We start from the raw sequence: 12,067 nt of genomic DNA, 5'->3' as shown, positions 1-12,067 counted from the left end.
GGGGGAGGGGAAAAAGGGAGAGCAGGTTAGAAGAAACAGGAAAAGTTGATGTTAATACCATCCAGTTGGAGAGGGCCCAAACAGAAAGCCAGGTGTTGTTCCAATTTCCAATTGGTGGGACACTATATAAGGCCATGGACAGACATGTGAGTGACACAGAACTGAAACGGTTGGGCACTGAGAGGTCTCTGTCACTGGTGCGGACGGAGCAAAGGAGACAAAGCAGAGGCCTCTCCTGCTAACTCTGCATTGGCTGTGGTGGGTAGGGTTCAGGTTGAATTCTAACTTCATACCCCAGCAGCCGTTAGTGAGTTTGCAGGTGAAACAGGTAATTAAGAAGGCAAATGGATCACTTTCATTGCCAGAGGGATTGAATTTAAGAGCAGGGAGGTTCTGCTGCAGCGGAACAGGGTACTAGTGAGGCCACATCTGGAGTACTGGGTGCAGTTCTGGTCTCTTGGTTTTGGAGGTAATCAGAGGAGAATCGCTGGGTTGATTCCACATTTCCTGCTGCTCCTTGACATCTTCAGTTTCTCTTTCTCAGCAGTCCATTGGGATCGAAGGTGACCCTGGTTCTGAGGGTTCGGAAGAGATCCATCAGGTTAGGAGTAAACACGCAGCCCAGTAAGCCTCAGGCAATACAGGTGCAGAACGACCTCATTGTCAGATGTGCGAATGATTGTGAACAGAATGATCTGGGTCCCTGGTTCTGAGTTTGATCATCTGCAGATGTACAGTTCATCCTGGTATAAGGAGACGCTGGCTCCCAGGGGAAATACTGCTGTCAGTCCACTTCTCTGCCCCATGGTTAGCGCAATGGTGTTACAGCACCAGCGACCCGAGTTTGAACCTCACACTGTTTGTATATTCTCCTCGTGTATGCGTGGGTTTTCCCCAGGGGCTCCAGTTTGGGTAGCATGAGTTTAATTGGCCGCAATTTTATGCACCAATTATATCTTACGCTGCAAAAATGACATGGTTTAAAATCTGACATTCCGAACTCATGTTTTAGGTGAGGCATAAAAGTTGGAACATTTATACATTCAACCCTGCTATGTGTGAAAGTAAGATCCTTTTTGGCATGACTTGGCAGAAATGTTGACAAAAATTATAGGTGGTTTTTCCAGTGGAACCAGAACTGTATTTATTGAGGTTTTCCAGTGGAACCAGAACTGTATTTATTGAGGTTTTCCAGTGGAACCAGAACTGTATTTATTGAGGTTTTCCAGTGGAACCAGAACTGTATTTATTGAGGTTTTCCAGTGGAACCAGAATTGTATTTATTGAGAATCCTGATGGTTTTTGGCTCAAAACTATGAAAATATCAAATCCAGTTTGTGAGGATTGCCCTAGCGGAGGCCAGGAAATGTATCACTGTTGCACAGAAGTCCGACTTCCCCTGCTTATTACTCTCTGGAATATGGACATGCAATGTTGTGCCCCCCTGGAAAAGAGAAATGTTAAAATGTGGCAACCTTATTGGAATCCTACTGGCTTAAGGATATAATTAACTTCCTCAAAACAGTTTAAATCACATAGTTAGGTTAACAGGGCTGAATTCCTGAAAATCAAGATATGGACGAATTACTGAAAGCTGCTCAAACACCCCTTCTCTTATTGACAAATTTTATTTTTATGTTAGCAGTTGGGGGGGGGGGGGGTGAGATTTGGGCATCATATGAGACTCTGTCATTTTAAAATACTATTTATATGATAATGTTCTATATAAGCCTTGAAAAAATTAAAATATTCAAGGGTTTAAATGGCCAGTATCAGCTACTGACATGCTGGAAATTAAATTTAAAATGTATGTGTCCCTCAACCAATCCCTCCTGTTGTCCTTTTGCCTTTCTCCTACACCCTAGGGACAACTTACAGTGGCTGCTTGCGTAGAGCAGACATTCTAAATTTAAATGTAGACATACAGCAAAGTAAAAGGCCCTTTTGGCCCATGAACCCATGTCATCCAATTGACATGTCATTAACATACAAACCCCGTTACGCTTTGAACAGTGGGAGGAAACTGAGGAAAACCCACGCAGACACGGGGAGAGCATACAAACTCCTTGCAGACAGCACGGGATTTGAACTCCAGTCTCGACTGATATCTCTGTAACTACATGGTGCTAACCGTGCAGCCCCCTCAATCTATTTTTTGGCTGTGGCCCCCTTAAGGTTCTGCTCAAAGTTTATGGGCCCCCTTCCCTGTGAAGTAGTTACGTTAAATTGGATTCTCCTGTACTTCTCTCCTACCGACTACATAAAAAATACTTTATGACTTCAGTCTGTGGACCCCTTGGGTGGGTGGGGGGTCATATGGACCTCATTGAGGATAAATCTGCTGTCTCACTGCTCCAGAGACCCAATTCACTCCTGACCTCCAACACTGTCTGTTTGCATGCTCTCCCAGATATCCAATTCACTCATGAGCTCCAACGCTGTCTGTGTGGAGTTTGCACATTCTCCCAGTGACCCTTTGGGTTTCCCCGTGCATCCTCTCACATTGCAAAGTTGAACAGGTGGGTGAGTTCATTGGATGCTGTGTTACTCCTCCTGTGTCAGTGGGTTGATAAATGCGGAGGGGCAGTTGGTAAGAATGTGGAGGGAATACAAAATGTTATCACTGTAAACAGGGGAATGTTTGATAGCCAGTGGCCAAGAGGCCATCTACATGCTGTTTCTCCATGCCTCTGACCCCAAAACATCCACCTCATTTTCTGTTTTACGACTGTGGCTCCCTTGAAACATAGTTAATTTGCGAGCTCTGGTAAAGCACTGCAGGATGTGCTGGGTTTGTGGAAAACATGGCTCTAGGGCAACATCTTCCTTGGAATCGCTCCCTTCAGAATAACAAGGCAGGGACTGAACCGTCCTGAGTTACCTGCCCAAATAAAGGGCAGCACGATTGCATCGTGGCTTTGCTCACATTCTGTATGTATGTGTCTGCAGCCCGTGAGTGCAGTTTAATGAAGAACATCAAAGACACGGCTCATAAACTCTCCAAAGTTGGCATGACATCATTACTAATACACAGGAAAGCAGGTGTCATGGCAACAGAACTGACCTACGTAAATGAGCAGGCCACTCTTACCTCATGAAAGGAACCAAACACTTCTACTAATGAGCACAGGATACTAATGAAAGGAAGATCTTTCCTTCTGCTGATAAAATGGACTCTTACACAATCTCTCACTTAGCACAAGAGGTAACTTTCTGACAGTTGCATTGTGGTGAAAGTGAACGGACTGTGCGTCAAAACTGGTTCTTCTCTCGCACTCTTGTTCTTGCCTTCTCTGAGTTTCCTTGAGCTCAGCGCCGAGAATGTAACCTGGGCTCAGCAGGGCTTCGTTCTTATGAGGCGCCAATGCTCAGGACAAGGAAAAACTCCAGAGGTTGTTACCACGGCCTGCGACATCCCGGGCACCAGACTTCACTCCTTCAAGGACATCTAGAAGAGAGCAGTATCTTCAGAAAGCAGCCTCTGTCCTCAAGGACCCCCCACCACCCAGGCCAGGCCCTCTTCACTCTGGAAAAGGTGCAGGAGCCTGAAGACGAGCACCCAGCAGCACAAGGACAGCTTCTTCCCCTCCGCCATGGGATTCTTGAATGATCAATGAACCACAGACACGGCCTCACTTTGACATTTCATGCTCTATTATTCTTTATTGTTGTAAGGTGGTTTATATGAATATTCACACTGTGACACTGCCACAAAACAATGAATTTCATGACGTTCAAGGCAAGAAATCCTGATTCTGATTCTGAATGGGAGATTAAGCCAAGGTTTCTAATTTCTTTGGCAATTGAACACTTCGGTCTTCTCGTGAAAGATGCTTTGGAATTGCAAGTCATGCTTATGTTTCTCTTGGTTCCACGTTGTCGATCCCGCCACCCGTGGTTTGAGGAACAAGGGAGTTCTCACCAATCCTGAGTCAATATTCACCCTCTCCTCCAGTGGTGTCAGTACACCTGATTAGGTGGCTGCATTCTCACAGTGGGATCTTGCTGTGCCTGAGGTGTCTTGTCATTGTTCCCTAAACACCATATGTACGTGTCTAATAGTTGATGCTGTGTAAGAGTCAACCCTCCTATTTTTGGCACTGGCTGCCCACTCACCGGAGTTCCTGACACCCCATAGATTCTCACCTAGGTCCCGGCCAGTTCCCAATTCCCTGATCGTAGACTCTCACCTAGTCCCTGGCTGCAGACTCTTGCCTAGCCCCTGGCTGCCTGCCCATCTGAGCTCCCGACACCCTGGCCGCAGATTCTCACCCAGGTCCCGGCCGCCTACCCATCCAAGCTCCCAATGCCTCTTCCCAAGGCCTGCCCCTCCACCCATCTGAGCTCCCGACCGCAAACTCTTGCCTAGGCCAAGCCACCTATCTGAGCTCCTGGCACCCCAAACAACTCAAGTACTTACCATGGTCAAAAGTAGTATGCGTGCAATAGTGAACCCTCTAAATTTTACCCTAAAAATTGGTCCACAAAATTCGACCATACACCCATATATAGAGCATTCTTCCAATTCCACTTTCCATCCTAGGCACATCCCCTCCCCAAGTTACTGGGGAGAGGGCAAAAAGTGGAGGGGCAGCTGATGGGCGAGATATGAAGGGTCTGACCTTTGCTGCATTCGGTTTAACGGGCTTGTTTCTCTGCTGTGTCCTCCATGTAGTTCTGTAGCATCAACCCTGGGAGGGCATCAGTTGCCAGGTCAACTTCCTCCCCTTTTTAATCTTACCTTGCAGTTGTGTATTCAATGAGCAGTTGAGTCCCCTAGCCAAGGAGGGTAGACCTTGGGCTCTCAGGTCAGGATAAGGGGTCGGCATTTAGGAGTGAGATGTCAGAGGTTTGTGAGTGCAGGTTAGAATGTACTACAGTGTCGTGGGAAGGAATGCTTCTACATCTCAGCAAGGGTTTTCCTGGGGGACTCCACTTTCCTCCCACTTTTCAAAACATTGTAGGTTAATTTGGTGTAATTGGGTAGCACAGGTTCAAGGGCCAAAATGGCCTGTTACTGTTTAAATTTTTAAAATTTAATTGTTCCATCCACCTCCACAGTTACATATGCCCTCATTTGAGCCTCTCCCACTGCTGGAAACATCTCAACATCCAATGTCAACCCATCTTGTATATTTCAATAAAATCACCCTTATTCTACCAAACTCCAAGTATAGTTCCAATGTCTTTAGCTGCTTGATCAACCAATCACTAGGCATTATTTAATGTGGTTGAGTGTGCCCATGTTAATGCAGGGGCAGCCATCCATCCACCTTTCCTTAGTTCTTCATCAACAGAAGAACTTTGTCCACACAGGCATAACCGACTGGGTTCCCAAAATACATCATCCCATACCTGCCTGCAAGTTGCCTGAAAAATAGAAGCGGCAGATGGAATGCAGTGTGGGGAAGTGTAGGGTCATGCACAATGGTAGAAGGAATAAAGCAACAGACCACTTTCTAAATGGCGAGAGCATTCAGAAAGTGGAGGTCATCAGGGTCTTTGGTGTCTGTGAAGGATTCCCTTCTGGTTAACTTGCATGTTGAGTAAATAGCAAGGAAGGCAAATGCAATGTTGGCATTCATTTTGGGTGTACTAGAATATAAAAACAAAGATTTAATGGTGAGGATTTGCAAAGCATTTGTCAGGCCACATTTGGAGAATTGTGAGCAATTTTGGGCACCATATCTAAGGAAGGAGAAAGTCCGGAGATTTACGAGAATGATCACAAGGACGAGAGGGTTAACGTACAAGGGGCATTTGGTGGCTCTGGAACTGCACTTGCTGGAGTTTCAAAGGATAAGGGGAGATTTAATTGAAACATACTGAAAGGTTGGATAGTGGACGTGGAGGAGATAGTTCCAGTAGTGGGAGAGTCTCGGATCAGAGGCCACAGCCTTGGAATTAAAGGACATCCCTTTAGAACAGAGAGAAGGAGAAGTTTCTTCAGCCAGAGGACAGTGAATCTGTGGAATTTGATGCCACAGACAGTTGTGGAAGTCAGGTCATTGGGTAGATTTAAAGTGGAGGTTGATAGGTTCATGTTAGAAGGTTATGAGGAGAAGGCAGGAGCATAGGTTTGTAAGGGAAAATGCATCAGCCATGACTGAATGGCAAAGCAGACTTAATGGGCCGAATGGCCCAATTCTGCTCTTATATCTTGGTCTCATGGACATGACGTTACTCATTGTATCTGCTCTTCACAAAATGTCAGAATTGTCCCAGTGTGATGACACATTGTGTTTATTACTGCGAAACTCACACCAAGATCAATAAATCTAAATAACAGCTCACATCTAAATTCAATGGCTTAATATCAGCATTAAAATCGGTGAGTTGTGCAGGTGCACACGCCACTGTAAGCTGATCAGAAGACACACTGTGACACGGTTTAACATGCTAGCAACCTTAACGTGACAGAATTCATTCCTGACCGGAACATGTCACATCCCCCATGCTTTCCCCCTGCTGGTCATAGGTTTTGGAAGAGTTTGAAGACGAGAAATGTCTTTAGGCTCTGTACATTACTCCTCAGTAGAATGTGGTTTGTTTTCATCCACTGGAATATTCTTCTACATTCAAGGGCAAGGGAAAGGTCTGTGACCTTATGTGGGGGATGGGGTGGGGTGGGTTTGGACTGGAAGCCTGTGACCCGTGGTGTGCCACAGAGATCAGTGCATGTTCCTCATCTATATTAACAATTTGGTAGCATGGTAAGTTTGTGGATGACACCAAATTTGGTGGTAGAGTGGACAGTGAAAAAGGTTGGCTAGGATTACAATGGAATCTTAATCAGCTGGAGTCAGTGGGTCAAGGAATTTAATTCGGACAACTGCAAGGTTTTTGGTACATTGTACCAAGGCAGGACTTACACCGTAAACTTTAAGGGTCTGGAGAGTGCTGTGGAACAGAGAGACCAAGGGATGCTGGTAAAAACACACCAAAATGATGAAGGATTTCAGCCAGTCTTTCAGTGACCATAGGAGACAAAGATACATTGCCAAAGCTTTGGGCCTGAGCCCTTCTTCAAGGAATAAGCAGAACGAGCAAAAGCCAGGAAGTTTCCGAATAGTGGCGGCTGGAGGAGGAGTCCGGACCAACAACAGGTGTTTAAATGGATATGATGAGAGGAGAGGTGAGAATTGATTATATCTGTACCAAAGATGACAGGGAAAAGGGAGAGAGAGACAGAGCTGGAGGAAGGCAATGGGGAAGAAGTGGTGGTGGGGTTAAACAAAAGCCAGTGAAATCGGTATTGATGCCATCCGATTGGAGGGGGTCCAGATGGAAGATGGGTGCTCTCAGTCACGCCATGGACAGACATGTCAGCAAGGGAATGGGATGGGGAATTGAAATGGGTGGCACTGGGAGATCCACACTATTTCGGTGGACAGAGCCAAGGTGCACATCAAAGCGATCTCCCAGTCTGTGACCAATCTCTTCAATGTAGAGGGATACTGGTACATAGTTCCCTGAAAGAAGTATCACAGGTAGACAAAGTTGTTGAAGAAGACGTTTGACACACTTGTCGTCACCAGGCACGACATTGAGAACAGGAGCAGGTTTTTCATGTTACAACTGGCATTGGTGAAGTCACATTGGAAGTATGTGTATAAGTTCTGGTCACCCAGCTGTAGGAAGGATATCATTAAACTGGAAAGGGGGCAGAATAGTGTCACAAGGATGATGGAGGACCTGAATTCACAGGGAGAGGGAGGCCAGGCAGGGATTTCTCTGCCTGCAGCTCAGGAGGATTAGGGGGGATCTGATAGAGATCTGGGTCACCAGCAAGGTAAATAGTCAATAGTAGGTGAGAGGGAAAGATTTAAAGAGGATCTGAGGGACAATCGTTTCACTCAAAGGCAGCTGGGTGCATGGAACAAGCTGCCAGAGGACGTGGTAGAGGAAGGGTAATTACAACGTTTAAAAGACAGTTGGGTAGATACATGGATAGGAAAGGGAGAGAGGGGTTTGGGCTGAATGCTGGCAAATGGGACTAACTCAGATGGGCAACTTGGCTGGCACGAATGAGCCTGTTTCTGTGCTGTAAAACTCTATGACAAGGCTGAGTTGGAAATGAAAATTCACTTCAAGGGGAGCTAACAACTGAAGACCATCAATCTAAGATGACCAGCAGTGTCTCCCACAGGAAGTTTTTTTTGCCTCGCAAATCCAGAACCAAGGGTTCGATCATAACTTCCAGTGCAGTCTGTGTGGAGTTTGGACATTTTCCCTCTGTGACCCTGTGGGTTTCCCCTGAATGCTCTGGATCCTCTCACATCCCAAAAACATGCTTAACTTCTGTAAGTTACCCAGCTGTGGTTAAGTAGCAAACAATGTTAAAGGTATGACAGAAGACAAGTCACAGGATAATGGGAAATGGGAGTGATGTGGACCTAATTGGCTGAACGGTCTCTGTGCAGTAAGTAAGTGAAAATGGTGACAACATGGAACTCTCTCTCAGAGACAGCAATGAATATCTGTATCATTTACGGGAAAACTGAATATACAGAAGAGAAGGAGGAGATGGTAAAGGGGAGATGGTGCCAAGGTTGAGTTACTGGAAAGGCAGTTAACAATTCTGGACCATTGATGCAAGGGCAAGAGTTTGAATCTCACCAAGCAACGGTCGGATTTAAATTGAAGGGAAGCATAGGGTTCAGTTAAAGTGAACAGAAAAAAAATGATGGCACTTACCGGAGCAGTTGTAACGGCAGCAATGCTGGTGCAGACCTGGTAAAGCAGAGAGTGGAGAGACAACACTGCTCTGAAAGGTTCAACCGCCTGATCCTAATGCTGGTGGCTCCATACAGGCTTTAAACGGATGTTAAAGGAACCGACAGTATATATAAGTAAAATCCTGCAACCACAGGGTTCTGTGCCCAAGATGATGGTGCCTGTGTTTGGCAGCGGCCTTGAGGGGGTGCTGACTCCAGGGGATCAGCAGTCCAGTGCGGGGCAACAGTAATGGGGTGAACACCTCCCGTTGAGAAGAAAAAGCATGGGAGATCACCCTATAGGGCAGTGACCAAGGCAGCAGACCAGTGAGGGACTCAACAACTGAGGAACCGACACAGGCTGCAGACGACTTGCAGTGGGGGGACGGGACCCATATAGGCTGTGGGTTTCTGGAGACTGGCTCATGGAAACCAGGTATCGGAGCTAGGATTCGAGAGGGTGCTGAGGACCCTGAAGACCTCGGGAGCTGAAGGCTTCTTGATCATATCGAAGGTTCAGATCTGGAGCTTGGGTGGCCAATGGATCGAACAGGAGTCTGTATGGCTGCAGAGATTTTGGGAGCAGCTGGAGGTGAATCCATGGACCCTCAGTGACTCTGGAGGGACTCTCCTTTGCTTCTCTTTCTCTTATTTTTGAGGTGCCGGACTTATGGCGGCTGTTTGTTTGCCTTTATGGGAAGGAAAAGCTAAAGTACATTTTTAGTGTATTACTCTGTGACAAAGGAACTTTGAACCTTCTCCAACTACCTGCGGGAGGAACTCCACTAACTTTACCTGGTCTAGACTCTATGTGACTCCAATCACATCAGCATAATTAACCCCCTCAGTTCTGAGGAATTACAAATGGACAATAAACACAGGCATTGCCAGCGATGTCCACATCCTACAAATGAATGAAGGGACTGAGGGGGAACCACATGAAGGCCATCAGCATGGGTGACCATAGGCTGATTGATCTGCTTGTGCGAGCTGACTTCAAAACAATATAATTTCCTTTATGGGCCAAAATCATTTGGAGCATTTATAACCTTTTGTACACTTTGAGGGATTGCCATTTCTACAAATGGAATCCTAAGATGTCCAAGCATTTTAATGAAGTTGTTAAATATGATGTTTATAACTCAATAAAACAGATTCTGCCTTGAACTTTGATAGAGGTCCACCCGGTGTGCAGGAGGCTGGTGATCTCACTGTGGCATGCCTTGGAAATCACCATTCTCCCCGTAATAGCTGCCTGCTTCCTCCAGTGGCTCCTCCTGAGCCCGGCCCCTCTTCTTCCTCCAGCTCTCCCTTCGGGAGCCATTGACTTGGTTCGTCGCACCATACGACATCTTCTTCCTTGCACCGATGCACGTGTCATCATTAAGCTCTGTCTCCTCTGCCAGTTCATCCTGCTCAATTATCCCACACTTATCCTCACTGATCACTTCAGGGTCTGCCCAGTCCTGCTTCTCCCCTGAGGCGAAGACCCCGTAGAAGATCACGCCACTGTAGTGGACCACCGAGGCGATGACAAACACGTTCTGCCATTCCTCACGCGTCTGGGGGCAACAAGGCACGAGGGTTTCAACAGCAGGCATCGGAGATCCTCGAGAAGAGAAAGAGAGGGAGAGGGAGAGAGAAATAGAGTGAGGGGGTAGAGGGAGAGGGAGAGAGAAATAGAGAGGAGTAGAGGGAGAGGGAGGGAGAGGAGAGAGATATGGAGAGAAGAGGGATAGGGAAGGGAGGTGGAGAGAGAAATGGAGAGAGGGGGGAGAGGGAGAGAGAAATAGAGAGGAGTAGAGGGAGAGGGAGAGAGAAATAGAGAGGAGTAGAGGGAGAGGGAGGGAGAGGAGAGAGATATGGAAAATGGGGGTAGAGGGAGAGGGAGAGAGGAGTAGAGAGGAGTAAAGGGAGAGGGAGGGAGAGGAGAGAGATATGGAGAGAAGAGGGATGGGGAAGGGAGGTGGAGAGAGAAATGGAGAGAGGGGATAGAGGGAGAGGGAGAGAGGAGAAGAGGGAGTGGGAGGGAGAGGGAGGGAGAGGAGAGAGATATGGAGAGGAGGGATAGGGAAGGGAGGTGGAGAGAGAAATGGAGAGTGGGGGTAGAGGGAGAGGGAGAGAGAAACAGAGGAGTAGAGGGAGAGGGAGGGAGAGGAGAGAGATATGGAGAGAAGAGGGATAGGGAAGGGAGGTGGAGAGAGAAGGAGAGAGGGGGTAGAGGGAGAGGGAGAGAAAAACAGAGGAGTAGAGGGAGAGGGAGGGAGAGGAGAGAGATATGGAGAGAAGAGGGATAGGCAAGGGAGGTGGAGAGGGGAGAGAGGAAGAAAATGTGGAGGGAGGTGAAGGAAGCTGGAGGGAGAGGGAGGAGGAAGGTGGAGGCTGAGTGGGAAAAGGAGGGGGAGCGGAGAGGGGAAGGGAGGGGGAAGGGGAGGTAGAGCGGTGGAGAGGACACTGGCTGCCTCGTAGCCACAATGATCAGGTTTAATCCTGACCTCTAGTGCTGTCTGGATGGATTTCCCTGAGTGTCACAGAATCATAGAATTGTATAGCATAGGAACAGGCCATTCAGCCCATCGTGTCCATGCTGACCTGTTTGACCACTGACACTCATCCCATTTGCCCACATTAGAACCATATCCTTTTATGCACGTATGTGTCAGTCTAAACTTTTCAAATATGGGCCTGTTGGATGAGGGAGGATTAGAGGAAAAGCACAGGTGTTTGGTGGGTTAAAGATACTGTTTTATATGATCCCATGTTTAGGGAGGGACTTTCAGAGGTTAGTTCCCAGGCAGCTTGGAGCTCAGGCAACAGTGGTGGAGGGATGCAGTCAATAAATCAGGCATCACCAAAACAAGCCCTTCAGCCCACTGAGTTCCTGTTGGCCATCAGCTGGGTGACGTAATGCTCCATACGTGATATTTCAATGATCTAAATATTTGGGAAGTGTTGTGAGAGCATCTGTTTCCACCAGCCTCTCAGGCAGTGCATGATGGCAACACATTCTTAGAGTCATATTTAAATTGAAGAAATTAAATTCTAATTTTAATGGTTTTTAACATTTTTAAATTTGGATATACAGCACAGTAACAGGCCCTTTCAGCCGATGAGCCCGCGCCGCCGAATTTCACCTGATCACAACTGGGCTTCAAATCCCAAGCTGTCTGTAAGGAGTTTGTATGTCCTCCCTGTGTCTGTGTGGGTTTCCTCCAGGTGCTCCAGTTTCCTCCCATCGTACAAGATGTACTGTGGTTCGAATCCCATGATGTCTATAAGGAGTTAGTACAGTTTCCCTGAGTCTGCATGGGTTTCCTCCAGGGGCTCTGGTTTCCTCCCATCATTGAAAT

At 47.1% G+C, this 12,067-nt stretch overlaps 1 protein-coding gene across 1 annotated transcript in view; it reads right to left on the bottom strand.

The window, feature by feature from the left end:
* Nucleotides 1–6,227: 6,227 nt before the first annotated feature.
* The window catches only part of slc17a8 (solute carrier family 17 member 8), a 59,935-nt gene continuing 54,095 nt past the window's right edge, over nucleotides 6,228–12,067 (bottom strand). The window contains exon 13 of the mRNA XM_069904453.1: nucleotides 6,228–10,279. Within this exon, the coding sequence (XP_069760554.1) occupies nucleotides 9,926–10,279 (354 nt within the window). The 3' untranslated portion in view covers nucleotides 6,228–9,925. The remainder of the gene's footprint in view (nucleotides 10,280–12,067) is intronic.

The sequence above is a fragment of the Narcine bancroftii genome, chromosome 11 (genome assembly GCF_036971445.1).
Source record: "Narcine bancroftii isolate sNarBan1 chromosome 11, sNarBan1.hap1, whole genome shotgun sequence".
Lineage (NCBI taxonomy): Eukaryota > Metazoa > Chordata > Chondrichthyes > Torpediniformes > Narcinidae > Narcine > Narcine bancroftii.
Note: the sequence above shows the minus strand (reverse complement) of the source record. Positions and strands in the feature narration are given on the sequence as shown.